The sequence below is a fragment of the Branchiostoma belcheri genome, unplaced genomic scaffold, assembly GCF_001625305.1.
Source record: "Branchiostoma belcheri isolate BF01 breed outbred unplaced genomic scaffold, Haploidv18h27 scaffold64, whole genome shotgun sequence".
NCBI classification, from domain to species: Eukaryota; Metazoa; Chordata; class Leptocardii; order Amphioxiformes; family Branchiostomatidae; genus Branchiostoma; species Branchiostoma belcheri.
Genome location: NW_017804287.1, coordinates 188871 through 204585, shown reverse-complemented (window position 1 = coordinate 204585; position 15715 = coordinate 188871). Strand labels below are relative to the sequence as shown.

Genomic DNA, 15715 nt, shown 5'->3' with positions numbered 1-15715 from the left:
CACAGTCAGTACCAGGGGCAGGGGATACAGTCAGGGACAGGGAACATGGTCAGCACCAGGGACAGGGAAACGCAGTCAGCACCAAGGACAGGGAAACATGGTCAGCACCAAGGACAGGGAAACACAGTCAGCACCAGGGACAGGGAAACACAGTCAGTACCAGAGGCAGGGAAACACAGTCAGCACCAGGGACAGGGAAACACAGTCAGCACCAGGGACAGGGAAACACAGTCAGCACCAAGGACAGGGAAACACAGTCAGCACTATGGAAACACAGCCAGCACTATAGACAGAAACCATGGCCATGCTGTCAGTTATCAGCATGGAAACACAATCAGCACCATGGAAACACTATCAGCACCAGGAACAGGTAACACAGAACCAAGGACAGAGAAACACATTACTAGGGACAGGGAAACACAGTCAGCACCAGGAACAGGTAACACAGAACCAAGGACAGAGAAACACATTACTAGGGACAGGGAAACACAGTCAGCACCAGGAACAGGTAACACAGAACCAAGGACAGAGAAACACATTACTAGGGACAGGGAAACACAGTCAGGAACAGGTAACACAGAACCAAGGACAGAGAAACACATTACTAGGGACAGGAAAACACAATTTAGCACAATAATAACACAATCAGCACCAAGGACAGGGAATTACAATGCTGATTTTCTCAACTGTAGCAGTTAGTATATTTTAGTCTGCTGTTTTAGCCTAAAATTTAGCCTTTATGTTAAAACCAGTTCAATTATCATAATATGATAGTTAAATCACTTTTTCTTCTGCTTGCAATTGTAACATAACAATCTTCCTTGTAATGCAGAGATCTCAAGTTGGACAATGTCATGCTGGATTCTGACGGTCACATCAAGATCGCAGATTTCGGCATGTGTAAAGAGAACATGGCGGAGGGAGCCAAGACAAGAACCTTCTGTGGAACACCTGATTACATTGCCCCTGAGGTACTAATCTAATTAACTTCTTCCTGATTAACTTGTTGTGTACTACCCTACAATATATGTGCAAACATTTCCTCTCCTTTTCATTATTTGTGAAACTGTATTTTTTCTTCACAGCAGCTAAACAACTGTTACAGTTACTCATACATGTACAGAAAATGTCAAGAAAATGAAGTACAAAAATAAGGCAAAGATTTCTAGAGTTTTTTGTGTATAAAATTATATAGAAACAATGGACAATACTTCCTTACTCTGATTTTCTTTTTTCTCTTAGATTGTAGCTTACCAACCCTATGACAAGATGGTGGACTGGTGGGCCTTTGGAGTTCTCCTGTATGAAATGCTGGCTGGGCAGGTATGTACTAGTTAACCTGTAGACTCAGAACATCATGCTATGTATTGTAAAATGTATGTGACTGTCAATTAAGAATGAAGCTAAAATATATGATTATATGTAGTACATGAACTACGTAACTTCTGCACTACCAGTTAAACCTTAATTTAAAAGTTATTATTATTTTCCGTTGTAGCCCCCATTTGATGGTGAAGATGAAGATGAGTTGTTCCAATCCATCCTGGAGCATAATGTGTCCTACCCCAAGTCCATGTCCAAGGAAGCCGTGTCCATCTGTAAGGGTGTAAGTACCCGTTTCACTCAATCACTATCCAGGATTATTATTATGCTGCTGTTGTCCCTGCCACAGGGGTCGGCAGCAGTCGGCTAGTTGGTACTGGTCTTCACTCCGCACCTCCAGGCAGCCCTATCCAGCAGGTTCACACTGGCAAGGCCACGCTCTCTAATGTCTTTGTTGACACACTCTGTCCAGATCTTTTATCTGTCCATATGTCATCATGACCCACATATAACACCATCAGGGGCAAAGTAGGGGAGGGGGGAGTTGAGGTCCCGGGCTAGGGTGGGCAGGCATCCAGTCTGTTATGAAAAAATGTCGGGAGCCTTCACAACCATGCCAGGCAGGACATTACACTGGGAATTGGTACAGGGGAAAATTGATTGTAATATATGTATTCTGTTCAAGTGTTTGTAGTTTGGAATTTGGAGTTAGTGGCTCCCCAGATTAGCCCTTGGACTGTCAGTTTCTATGTTTATATGGTTGTACAATGGATGCAAGCTTGTAGAAGGTGGTGGGCATTCCTCCTCCTTTGGGAGAGAAGAGGCCACTGCAGGCCGTAGAGCATTTTGTATCATGTTCCATATTATAGTTATAGCTGCATTACCTTGCTATCAATGTCTAACTTAAATGAGAACCATGTCAGCACATCTGTCCATCACTTATTGATATCTACACGTTTTTGTCTTCTTCTCCAGTTCATGACCAAGCACCCCACCAAGCGACTAGGGTTTGGTGCGGAGGGAGAGCGAGACATTAAGGAACACGTCTTCTTCCGCCGCATCGACTGGGACAGACTAGCTGTCCGAGAGATCCAACCACCATTCAAACCAAAAATTGTAAGTCTGACTACTAGACTAAGGTCAATGTTTTGTGTACGTCGTGTATTTACCATTTTGCAGTTATGTTCAACCTTGTTTTTTATTATTATTGTCACTGCTACAGACAATAAGACTATTGTTACATTGAGGTATTCACAGTTTATACTGTGCATTCACATGGTAAAAGATGAAGGCCCAATACTTCTAAGCAATTCTTATCTAATTCTTTTTTTCATATATGTCCAAAAGTATTTTGTTTATATCTCAGGGACCTTCAACTTTGAAATATATAATGCACCACACAGCACATGTACAGTTGAAACTGACAGCAAGTTTGTAATGATTCAGAAGCATTTTTATCTTACAGGTCTTTGTGAAAGGTAAAGCTTTGTTTTTATTTGCAAAATTAACAGCCACATTCAGCAGGAAACATAATTTCTAATGACCTGGTATATCTTGTAACAGGTGTCTCAAATTGATAATATCTTTAACGTTTTGTCCAATGACTCTTCCTTTCTTGCCCTCGAAACAGACCTCCTCTAAAGCAGCTGACAATTTTGACAAGCATTTCAAGCGGGCGCCGCTCACGCTGACGCCCACGGACACCGCCATCATCTGTAACCTGGACGGCACGGAATTCGGCGGGTTCAGCTTCACAAACCCATATTTCAAACAGACCGCACCAAAAGCGAATCATAGCTGTATGTTGGCTTATTTCATTGCTTGGATCTTTTTTTTTTTGTCTCTTCGTTTTAAGAGTTTACAGCCAAACTCCAGTGTGCCTACCTAAGACGCTTTCAACTGTTGCTAAATCTCTGTACAACACATGACATGGACACACTAACCTGTACCACAAAGTGACCTGGGAACACTAAACCTGTACCACATAGTTACAAAGTTAAAACCTGTATTACATAGTGACGTGGGACAAACACAAATTAAACCTGTTCTCTATTCTTCCAATCTTTTATTTTTTCCTACTCATCACTTTTTGTTTCTCTCCTTTCAGCTTTAACATATTAAATCTTCTATCTTACTCATGTTTCTCTGGTCCTCTTTCCGCAGTTCCAATCCTCTAGACTAGATAGTCCTCCTCAAAAAGAAGATCTTGTAAACAGAACATGACTGTCTAACTCCCTGTCCACTCTGTTTCAGCTCTTCTGTCTCTGTCACTGACGGGCTGGAGTTGCTATGGATTGTTGAACACATGTACTGTTAACTAAATGCTAACACAAAAATCAACATGCATGTGCTAGTCAATATTGATTAATCTGTGATGTTCTTAAGATGTAATCAATATAATTTATCACAAATCAGTTATTGATATTTCAGCATCCCTATAATTTGCACTTAATATCCTGGAACAATTTATCTGACTATGGGTCAAGTACACTGCACAGGCCACTTGACATTGGTCTGCTTCTGTCTCTAATGCTTGATGTAACCCTCAACGAACTCCTATTAATTATTTCACATGATCACTGTATAATTATGTAATGATATACCAACAATTTACAGATGATTTTAGGTTTTCAGATTGGTATCTGCTGTCGATCAGTTCTTCCTTTTCTCACAAGATATTACCTTCTAAATCTGTCACTGTCGATCTAAGTATAGGTTATTTACAGTTCATGTTTTGTTAGTCACACTTAAATTATGTTTGGATTTTCTGTTCACAGAAAAACAGTAGAGATGCCAGCAACTTCGATAAGGAATTCACGCAGGAGCCGACCACCCTAACCCCTACGGACAAGCTGCTCATTATGAACCTGGACCAATCAGAATTCGACGGTTTCTCCTACACAAACCCAGACTTTACCCAGCATTAGTAGTCGTAGCGAGCCAAACGTACGTCTTGGAGCGTTCGCGATAGTCCGAGAGTTAAGTAAAATGTGTTTGTAAAGCTTTGTGTGTTATCAAACAAAAAAAAAGTGTTGAGTATATTGTGAGCATGTCTGCAGACCCTCACGTCAGTGCTTATTCCGATGTGTTGTGAAGTAAAACTGAATGTAGCTGGAATAAAATTTACAGGTGGCATTAACATTAAACAACACGAAGAAGGTGATGGGTTCGGAAAATTAAATATGCACTATTGGTGACGTGGAATTAAAAATGTACAGAGTAGAAATTAGCATTCCATTATATAATAAAACGGGCAAATCATTTGTATTAACATTGACTTATGATTGATTTGCAATGACTGCTAGTTGTAAAATTTTTTTGTGAACAAATATTTGTTTCTTTCCTGCAGAAGTTGCAAATGATGAATTATGTGCAATATATGGCTAAGCATGTATAACATGTTGTGATGAACTAGCAACTTTGAAGGACATATCCTGTAACACAATTCTTAAGTTTTGGGAGAATTAGAAATGGGACTGTTAAACCCTTTACTGTAAATTCCTGATCAAAGTACGCACTTCTAAAGTTTTCAAAATCCCAAGAGCATGTCAGGGTGCATACTTTATTTGAGGTTATTGCCTGAACGAATCAGAAGATGATCCAGGAACATGGCAGAACATTGGCACAGGGAACTTGGAATGGTACCGTTTATAAGATTCAGGGTTCTCCCAATGGAACAACAATGCTGCGCTGCTATATTTGCTATAATCATAGCACCACTATATTCTTTTCAAAGTTTAGGGTGCTAATCTTTCCAATTTTCCCCAATAAATTTTGCTCAAAAACATCAAACTTTGTTGGGCTTGCAGAGGTGCGCATCAATTTTTTTGGCCTTCATACATTGTACTTTAATCAGGAATTTACAGTAACTTGTCTCTGATTGTGTAAAAATTCTAATCCCATTGACATGTATTGCTTATATTTTATTTCTTGACGCCACTTCAATGTATATCTAGGTGGGAGAGAAGTCAATGTCAGTAACAATTTGGTCACGAACTTTCTTTCATTGCTGTGTGTCTTTTGGGGTACTTGGTCATAAGGGAATTTAACACACAAAAAATAGATTGATAGTAATGCAAAATATGGGTGGGAGATGTTGTATAAGCTGTTTCACAGTTTGGACTGCACATGCCAAAGGTCAAAGATGAAGGCCTCTTACTTGTAAACCATTCTTCTCTAGACTATGCTTGATACACGTTTTGTTTATGTCTCAGAAGCCTTCTACTTTGACATATCAACCACAAAGCACCATATTATGCATGTGCAGTTTAAACAGTGAGGCAACTTATTGCCAGATATCTGTGCAATGCAGGTAATGGGACATGTGCAATCTAGCACACCTAGAAGTTCTTAAATGTGTTCAGTAAGTGTAGAATGCACTTTTGGCTATTTTAGGTAAAATACTGGCTCGTTTAGGAAAAAAACATTTTGATACAGCAATTTTCCTCTTATAACTCTTAAAATCCTTGCATCTACTTTAAAAACATTAATCCAGGCTCATTTTGGAGTAGCCCTCAGGCTCTCTTTAGCTTTTCTGATTCAATTAACAGGATGTGGTATTATAAGTAGCTGTAGTAATCAGTATCTTGCCACTAACAGCCTAGCATGCAGACGAAATTAAGGGAATATGCTTGCATAAAGACAAAGATGCAAAGCCATTGGAACCTTAAGTTCCCAAAGCCATATTTCTCAGGATTCTGACATTGACATGCTTGTGTCATTTCAGTTTGGCTCCAGACAATTCATCTATATGGCATGTGAATATTTCTACTGGTTCCTTGTGCAGTTCAGGTTAAAATTGACAGGTGGCATGCATGTACAGTCCGAATTTCTTCTCAGCATTGACTTTTGCATTACATGTTAACAGGACATCTACGTGTCCAATGTTTTAGAATTTCGCAGTTTTTATGTTATACTGTGTGCATACATTTCAATTCTTGCAAATGCCATTTTCTCATAAATGGTGTTACCAAAGTGTAGTGGGTACAAAATGTTTTGCTTTTCTTGTGTGAAATATTTTCTTTGTATTTTTTTTACATTGAATATGAAGGATCTGTGAAACCACAGATTTTAAAACCTTAAGAATTATCATTTCTTCATCAATAATTAAGGTCAGTTTTCAACATCCTGTTAACAGGTTAGGTTTCAACTCAAAACAGATTTTCAGTTGCCATCTTTGGTAGATCTAAATGACTAACTGATCTGTTGTGCTAGGGAAAATCACATCCATGCCAAAAAAAGTTGTTCTTTTTCACTCAAAAATTGTTGAAGAAATGAATGATATGTGGAATAAGTGTTGTTGTAAAATAACTGTTGGTTTGGTGAATTTCTATTGGACATAGGTGCTTGGATTTGTATACTTTCATTTTTTGTATTAATCTAGTAATGCTCTGCATTTACAGAGTTTTTATATCCCCAAAAAGCAGTGTAAAAACTTCCTAACCATTCTGTTTGAACTTGTGTGTTCTGTTGTAAGGAATAAGTGCACAACCAAAGTCTTTCTGTTGATCGATGTTGTCATAGACTTTGGATATTGAAACCACTGATGTATAGAACGTTCTTATACACATTATGTAAGTGTAAGGGTACCTTTAGTTTACTTTTGCACAATTTCTTCGTCTTGGTTATTTTGCTTCTTTATATATATATATATACATTTTATATAATACCTTAGCCTATAATACATTATACAATGTAATGTTAAACAATATTTTTTCTTAGCATCTATGGTTAAAAAAAGATATGAGTTATATGCAACTATTAAACAGGTTTCTAACAGGTTTTGAAACAGCAGTTACGTCAGAGATACGTTTTGAAAACCACATACTGTCAGTAGACTGCAGAATGGTAGAATTAATTGCAAATGAGATTTGGATACTTTGGAAGTGTACGAATTCTCAGGCTGTTTTCCTTATAGGAGAGGGTAGGTGCAAAAAAGGTGCAGTTCAAGTCAGTCTGTTTTCAAGATGAGACAAGCAGGTTGTTATGGATTTTCTTCAGGGTGCTTTGATCAAACATTTCGCTGTAATTATAGGTCATACTGGTTTCCATTGTTCTAATGACTATTAGACAGTTTACAATGGATTACTAGCATAAACTGATTTGACGTCGACAGGACAACAAATTAGTAGAAAATTGGTTCTTGATTCACCATTTCATTTTGGGCTGTAGAAATGACAATGAAAGATATTGAAATCATATCTCCTACCATCAGTCTTTCTTTTGTGGAAATGTGCAACAGATAGTAGTTCAGACTGACAGGATTCTTGTATGCTATTTATTTGCAACTCGTACTGGAAGAACAAGGGCAAACCAAATTTTAATCTGAAGCATTCAAACTGTATGATTGTGAAGAATCTATAATTAGTGAATGTATGTGAAATAGATTTAATAGTAACATATCTCCCGTTTGTAATGTGTGTTCCCCTTGTCAGACGGATAGTAAATGTGAGCCCATTGGATGGATAGTGCGTGTGTTCTCATTGGATGGATAATACGAGTGTTTTCATTGGATGGATAACACCTGTGTTCCCGTTGGATGGATAGTACACGTGTTCCCATTGGATGGAAAACAGCTGTGTTCCCATTGGATGAATAGTACACGTGTTCCCATTGGATAGATAACACTTTGTTGTACATGTGTTCCCATTGGATGGATAGTACATGTGTTCAGTACACCAAGTTATTTTGTGGAACTTGCCGTAGTGACTGTCAATACTGTTCTGCTACTGGACAACCATGTGAAAACATTGCATCCCTCACATATCATGGAGCATGCAATTCCCAAAGGAACCATGTCTGCGTGTGTGAAATGGCTTGAAAAAGTAACAAAACAATGCATATAATGACGATGTAATATTGTATACAAAGAGAAGCTAAACTGAAAGATTACTGGCTATACTACTTGATGTTCTACTGTCCTACTGTAATTATTTGGTTGATGTAGAAGTGAACAATGATGTAGTGCAGGTTATTAAAGATAGGTCTAAGGTACAGGTAGATGAAATGCTGTAAACAGGTGTAATACGTATTGATGATGCTTTCTGATGTGAAAACGCTATAGTCCAGTTGTACATGTGAAAGAGATACGTTTAACCCCAATATCTGCATAGGTTACCATACCATACCATATCAACATTTTATGTAGTTATTACTGATTTTGTAAAGGATTCTTTGAAGTATTTTCACCACTTGAATGTTGATAGTGTACCCTTTGTTTTTGTCATTACTGTCAAAGGCCAGTGCACAAACTTACATGTAGGTGTTGTCATGGCATTTTATGTAAATTGTGCTTCAAGAATTCATTGCAAATGTGAGTGCCAAAATAACACAATAGAACCCATTGTTTTAGAATTCTTTATGACAAAAAGGGCTAAACACTGAGTAAATTAGGACTTACCTTTTTGTCATAATGAAGTATACCAACACAGATGAACTTTCATGCTAAGGTTTTAGAATTCTATTTGAGACTAGATCAGTTCTTTATGTATCTCTGTGAAAAATGTTGTTAACTTGTACCGCAACGGTTAGATTTGATTTCATAATTTTAGAAGTGTTATCATTCCCACAATGTACTTGGAATGCTATGACAACCTGGCTTACGATTTTTTTACCAGTCATCCCCGTTCATTGTAAATGTAACATACATGTGTGTAACCAGCGTATAGTGTGTGATATGTCAGCTGAAACGTCGACTTTGGAATTCTAAACTGCCGTTACATATATAGAAGGGACATCTTGTATCAGAGAAGAGATCATTGTAAGATACTCTGAGTTGTGCAGCTTATATGTGTCTCTAGAAGTTGTCAAGGCGTTGTCGAGAAGTACATGTATATAGATGTTAAACATTGTTGGTAATACGCTGAAAACTGTCATCCCAATGTTGCTAATAAGGACATATTACGAAAAGAAGAAACATTTCCGGAGGTTTCCTACGAAATCTAGTACGTAGATGGTTGTTACGTTTCTGTGCTGGTGACAGTTGTTGGTGCTAGCTGTCAGTTAACGACTATGAAAGAAGTACTATAACATGTTTGTTGAGGTCCTCGTATGGTAATCTTTGACAAGACTATGATTGGTTGATTGAGGAAATAAGGTGAGTATTATGAAGGGCAACTGAGTTAAAGATAGAGTAGAAAGTACCCATTTTGTAAGAAACAAAACAAAAAAACATAAACGCTTTGATATCTACGTACATGTAGTATGTATATCGGTAACATACATGTACTATTTAACAGGTAACGTGTGTATACACACGTATAGTAGCCAGGAAACCATCTATGCTTCAAAACCGTACTTGGTGTGATGTAGCTGTGTAAAATGTGTCTCTAGAAAAAAGTATTATTATGTGTGAATTTGTGTGGCTTGACATTTTTTCTGTTCTGTACCCAAATAAGACTGTGGCTGTCACCTTGCATATTTTGGTAAGCTCATGTTTGAAGTACGTGTAGTTCTATATACTGAAGCTACTTTGAAAGCACTGTTTGAAAATATACCTGGAACGACCTATGTGTGCAAGCAATGTACCCAGACCAACTGTAAGCACGATATGAATTAAACCACTTTGCTACAAAGCACTGTAACAGAGCCTTTCTGTTTATTTGTTATTGTCACAAAGTAGCATATGATACATGACTTGGATATATATGTAACTATATGTATATTCTTATATCTTCAAAGTACATTTTGTTACAGGAATGCCTCTGCAGGTTTTGATTTACAACAAAACGACAACACAGCATTCACATATGCACACACTGAGAAATGCTGAGTTCAACAATGCTTATGAACAGAACAGGTCTCACAATGATCATATACAAAGTTATATTTTTCAACAGTTTTCCTTCATAATATTATCATTGTAATTGGCTTTCCTATGTATCTTATATATATTATGTTTATTCACCCAATCTTTGGTTTATGTATATCAGCAGCAACATAATTGGTAGCCGTGGCAGACATGGCAGAATTTCGATGCTTGTTTACAATAACGTAGATCATTCGTACGAGGATCGTTCATACAAGATGCAATCATGTCTAGAACGACAAATTAAATACAATATATATCTTCAAGTTGGTTATTTAAATTTTTACAATAGTTTTGGCTGGTCTACTAATGATTATCAACATTGAAATGCATGTACATTGCTAATTATACAGTCATCGTGAATCACTTCCTGGTGACTTCAATATTGGACTAAGAATTGATGCTATAGGCGAAAGTTGCAATAAGATCAGGTAAACAGGAGTACTGAACAGGCCGGACGCACTAGAACGAGCATAACAATGGGCCTGAGTCCTGATGCAAATGCAAATTACATCTTGCCACCCAACCACCTCACCATCGAACGTCATACTCAGCATAAAGCCGTGGGGTCACAAGGCCAACGGCCAACAAATAATAAGGCACTTCTTTTTTATCTACAAGTACGTAGTGCCTACGTAAGCAGCATTTTGTATGCCGTTAGGAGCCTCTCCGCTGGTGTCTTCCCGAACCCCGAACAGCTTCTGGATGTCCTCGAACGTCTTGTTCTTGGTCTCCGGCACCTTGACGGCGATGAAGATGCAGAGCAGGACGCACACCGCCATGAAGATCAGGAACGTGAAGGCGCCGATCCGAGCCTGATGATGGAAAATGGCTTGGATTAGTTCCAAGCAGATCCTGCGATGGCAAGAAAGTATCCATCGGCCAATGGTCAATCCTCGGCCAATGGATCCTCCCTTGCGACCGTAGGATCTACTTGGATATTAGCTTGGATTGGCAGGCAGTTTCTTTACCTCCGACTGCGGAAGTATTGTTTTGGGTGGCTGATTTCTACTGTTTACAAAATACTGTGCAAAAATATACTCTCATCCAATAGTCTCTTGTAGAAGAGTTTCCCGTATATATGGCAGAAGTGACAGACGTTGCCATATATAGAACAATCTTATACAATTGAGCAATGAAATTTTCATAAACATCAATACTACAGGCAATCTCGGTAAATTCCCTTTCAACGAAAGTCGTTAAAAGTAAAGATGTGGTAAAGACGATTGGTTTACCTGTAATATGGGGAAGACCAATCCCACGATGCCGTTGGCGACCAGGTTGGTGCTGCCGATGATCATGTAGGCTGCCGGTCGCGCCCCCTGGCGGAACATCTCACCAGTGATGATGAACGGAATCGGGCCTGGGAACAATTTCACATGTTATCAATGAATGAATGAATGAATGACCTTTATTGTACGTTTATGCTCTAACAAGCTAAGTACAGGTCATGAATAGACAAGGAAAAGGATACAGCAATGACACTTAAACTATACATACTAAATCTTCTATTTACATGTTCAACTTCTTCTCGCTTCTTGACGCAGTTATATATATACGAGCATATAGAACTAATGATACATGGTTTGTCAAGTTTCATAAGAAATATGAATTTTTCTAATTCATTTAAATGTCCAAAGCTGGGGAACTTATCTATTGCCTAACCTCCTATGCAGGCCTCCGGGCGGGTGGGAGTTTGGACACTGTGTTTTGTAGAATCTTTAACGCTTTCTTAAGCCGACCATTCTACAACCAGCCGCGGCGGGTACAAACTGTCTTGTGGGTTGTAGGATGGCCGCCAAAAGAACGCGTTAAAATTGTACCAAACGCAGTATCAAAACTCCCACCCTCCCAGAGGCCTGCACAGGAGGCTATGAATTACCTTTGGGTCTTCTGACGCCATTAAATGCCTCCATTGAAATTACGTGAGCCTCAAAACTGAAAGCTTGTGGTTACACATAAAATACCTACGTCAAGTAATAACTGCTGGGCCTATGCAGAAATTGATGACGTAGAAATTTCATGGGCAACAAATACCCAGGCACTATCCAATAAATTGGGCCTGTTTGTAGATGCTTTTAACATCCCATTCCCTACTAATCAATCAAACGTCAACGGAGAAGCAACAGAAACTACAGAAGGCAATCGAGAAAGATGTTGATTATAACATGCACATATTGTAGCGTTGTATATGTCAATTCTTTAAAAAAAATAGATATTGATTTTAAACGGATTTACCAAGTCCAATGGCGAAGGCGATGATGAAGAGAATGATGAAGACGATGCTGAGATAGGCGATCCACTGGTACGGGTCCTCGAACGGGCCAGCTGTCGTCATCGGGATGCCTGTCGGACCTTGTGTTGACGAAAAACAAACAGCTAAATTCAGGATATGGTCTTTGAAGTACGGTAACTATGATCTTTCTGGGGGTTGCAAGTGTAGCAGCTTGCTAATAAATAGATGTTAACGTAATCGTGTGCAAATAGTACAGCCTGCAATAGCATATACAAATTTAGTCTTAAAAGACTAAATTTACATAGCCACCAAGGAACTTCCATACATATCTCCCTACATTCAATTATATTACCATACTTTTGAGAGACGTAATTTGGCATGACACAGTGAATATGAATGATGACAATTAGTGCCCCGTTTGCAAAATTAATGACAAAATACTACCATGACTTATTAGTGGCAAGATGCTTAACCAGCTTTGATGTCTTACTTTGATTTTTGTTGCAGAGTTCGTTAAAGTATTCAACATTTAAGCATTTTTTACCTGTTACGTTGGGAAGAATACATGAGCCTGCGGAGTCTAACACACCAGTCGGCCACCGACCCTGCTGACAACCGCACTCACAGTACAGGTTCTGAGGAAATGTTCGAGCGTAAATGTGAATAAAAAAAGAACTTGTTAAAGAAGGGCATTTAGTATTAGAGAATATTGTCGGACTCAGCCTTGATGCTTATTAGCAGCTCACTGTGTATGTTTCCATTGGGCCATTCAGGAGCTACTCTTGGGGCTGATTGAATCACTGTACGTTACATAGCTTGCAATTGGTCTCCGGGTGCTAGCCTTGGTGCTGATTGACTCTTGTATATGCTACGTAGGTTCATATTCGCCTACAGGTGCTAGCCTTGATGCTGCTTTGCTCACTATGTTACATAGCTTCCTATTGGCCTACTAGCCTTGGGGCTGAGTCACTCATTGTATATGTTACATAGCTTCCTATTGGCATATAGATGCTAGCCTTGGTGCTGATTGGCTGCCTGTATATATGTTAGATTCCTTTGATATTCGAAAAAATCTTTACCTCCGTCAGACCCAGGGTAACGGTCAGAATGGCGAACGAGAAAGCCATGAAGGCGACCGGCCACAGAAGGAGGGCCTTCCTCCCTGCCTTGTCAATAACCATCACCTGCATGGACAAACAACAAGTCAAGTAATTAGCGCTACTCATCAATAGTATAAGATATTCTTATATCTATAGTTATCTGAGCGAGATAGCTGGCGTATGAACGAGTGCTTTGCAGTCAGTATCATGAAGGTGATTTAAACCATTGAAAGATCATTGAGAGATCACTGAAAGATCATGTGAAGATCAATAAGATCATAAAGCTAGCGCTGAGAAACCATTGAAAGACCATGGAGATCATTGGTTATTTAACCGGCGGGGCGTTCTGCAGGAAAGGAGTAGGGGTTCTTCCCGATGTGAGTGGTTCAAACTTTACAGCCTGGTCTCGGGGTTGGTGTACATCTTGAAGAGGTGATATTCACCTGTTATGTCAATCCTTCCACGAATGCAGTAAGGCTTCATAGATAAATGTACAGATAACCGTACCGACACGACAGTCATGAGCACGTTGATCCCGCCCACACCGATGGTCGCGTAGTCGCTGTACTCCGCGGGAACGCCCGCCTGGAGGAAGATGGACGTGGAGTAGAAGAAGATCTGGAAAATAATATCAAAACATGTCAGAAAGTTGTAGTATCGAAGGGAATTCAATTCCCTATAAATGCAACCAGCATTGTATTCCTGAAGATTCTCCCCTACAAGATCCATCTCTTCGCATTTCCAAAGACTAAGGTCCTCATCATGCAATGGACATCTAGCATAAGCATGAAGCATGATGAGGGGGACTACGTTTAGGGCCACATAATTACCACTGAAGCGCCACTTAACTGCATCGTTGAGTATACCATTACCCAGTCAGTCTTGCCGTGTGAAAGGCTACAAGAAGACTTGGCGAGTGAATATATCTTGCTAATTATTGTTAGTAAGTAAGATAGCTGAAGAGAAACATGGTGTACTTAATCTTCATGTGGATCTTTTGGTGGCTGCAATATGGCCAGGCAGTATCCAATACGCCACCCAAGTTGGGTGGTCAATGTTTACAGGGGGTCAATATACACTCTCCCCTTGTCCCAAAGAATCTGCTTGGAGATTATGGTGTAGTGTGTCAGTCGTACCGCATTTACTCCGGAAAACTGTTGCCCCAGCATGACCAGGACACAGACCATCAGCTGAGGACGCAGGGAACGAGACTTGATCAGTGCCAGCAGGCTCATCTTGGGTTCTTTCATCTCGTTCTCGTGCTCAATCTTCATCTCCTGGATGTAGACGTCCAGGTTGACGTGAGACCCGTGTATCTTCTTCAGTGCTGATGAAACAAGACGTTAACATCGTTAATATCCGTGTCCATAATATCACCAGGGTCCATAATATCGCCACCTTGAGAAAAAGTGTGCTTAAAGATATTTTTACTGCAACATACCCTAGGTATGTACATTTTAGGTGTGCAGGAGTGCATACCAAAAGTATGTTGCAGTAAAAATATTTTTAAGCACACCTTTTCTCAAGGTGGCGATATTATGGACTCTGGTGATATTATGGACACGGATGTTACATCATTCATGAATACCAACTGAGAATATCATTGCAAGTGACTAGGTAGTAGATAGACCAATATCAAACAATATGACATCCGTATAGTTGTTACAAAAGAACCAATTGTTTTCAGATACAAAATGATTGGGCTCATCAAAGTTTTCGCAATTTCTGTAACGTTCATCATTAATTTAATTTAAGGCTCAAATCCTATGACCTTCATGAAGTGTTTGAGCAAGGGGGCAAAGGTGGTTGGAAGCCAGTACCGGCCCCCGTCCCATTTCAGCTTAGCAGAAGTATTCTGACCACCCACCAAAGATTTAAACATTTTTGCTGTCTTGCCCTTACTTGCTTCTACCTTACTTTTACTTTTCAGCGGTGAACCCAATAATACCATATTTACAGAGACATGTATTGATATTATTAAGCCAAAGCCATTTTTACACATTTGTATCCTACATACCTTTTCTAGAAGCTTCTGGGTTGTCTTTATCTATCAGCAGACACCTTGGGCTCTCGGGAAGAAACATCATGAAGAGCGTCTGGAAGGCAGCAGGGATGATGTAAAATCCCAGCAGATACGGCCACCGCTCCTCGTTTCCTGGGGTAGTCAAACAAATCAAATGTTGAAACATCAAAGCCAGTTTTAAAGGAAGCAGTTCAAATGTGTGCGCGTGTGCGTGTGTATATGTGTGT

General features: G+C 39.4%; 2 protein-coding genes across 8 annotated transcripts in view; one reads left to right on the top strand and one right to left on the bottom strand.

Moving 5' to 3' along the window:
* The window catches only part of LOC109483429 (protein kinase C alpha type-like), a 60067-nt gene extending 54327 nt beyond the window's left edge, over positions 1 to 5740 (top strand). For 6 of the 7 annotated variants that reach the window (XM_019786444.1, XM_019786443.1, XM_019786447.1 and 3 more), the window contains exons 13-18: positions 833 to 971; positions 1243 to 1323; positions 1499 to 1606; positions 2299 to 2439; positions 2954 to 3122; positions 4101 to 4341. In XM_019786444.1, coding sequence (XP_019642003.1) covers positions 833 to 971; positions 1243 to 1323; positions 1499 to 1606; positions 2299 to 2439; positions 2954 to 3122; positions 4101 to 4102 — 640 coding nt within the window. In that variant the 3' untranslated portion in view covers positions 4103 to 4341. Of the gene's footprint in view, positions 1 to 832; positions 972 to 1242; positions 1324 to 1498; positions 1607 to 2298; positions 2440 to 2953; positions 3123 to 4100 lie in introns of all 7 variants that reach the window. The other variant, XM_019786446.1, reaches the window with a different exon arrangement.
* A 1232-nt stretch (positions 5741 to 6972) lies between these two features.
* Positions 6973 to 15715, bottom strand: part of LOC109483430 (solute carrier family 2, facilitated glucose transporter member 5-like) — a 13055-nt gene continuing 4312 nt past the window's right edge. The window contains 8 exon segments of the mRNA XM_019786451.1: positions 6973 to 10944; positions 11365 to 11492; positions 12368 to 12484; positions 12910 to 13000; positions 13445 to 13549; positions 13973 to 14083; positions 14602 to 14792; positions 15483 to 15620. Of these exon segments, the coding sequence (XP_019642010.1) occupies positions 10744 to 10944; positions 11365 to 11492; positions 12368 to 12484; positions 12910 to 13000; positions 13445 to 13549; positions 13973 to 14083; positions 14602 to 14792; positions 15483 to 15620 (1082 nt within the window). The 3' untranslated portion in view covers positions 6973 to 10743.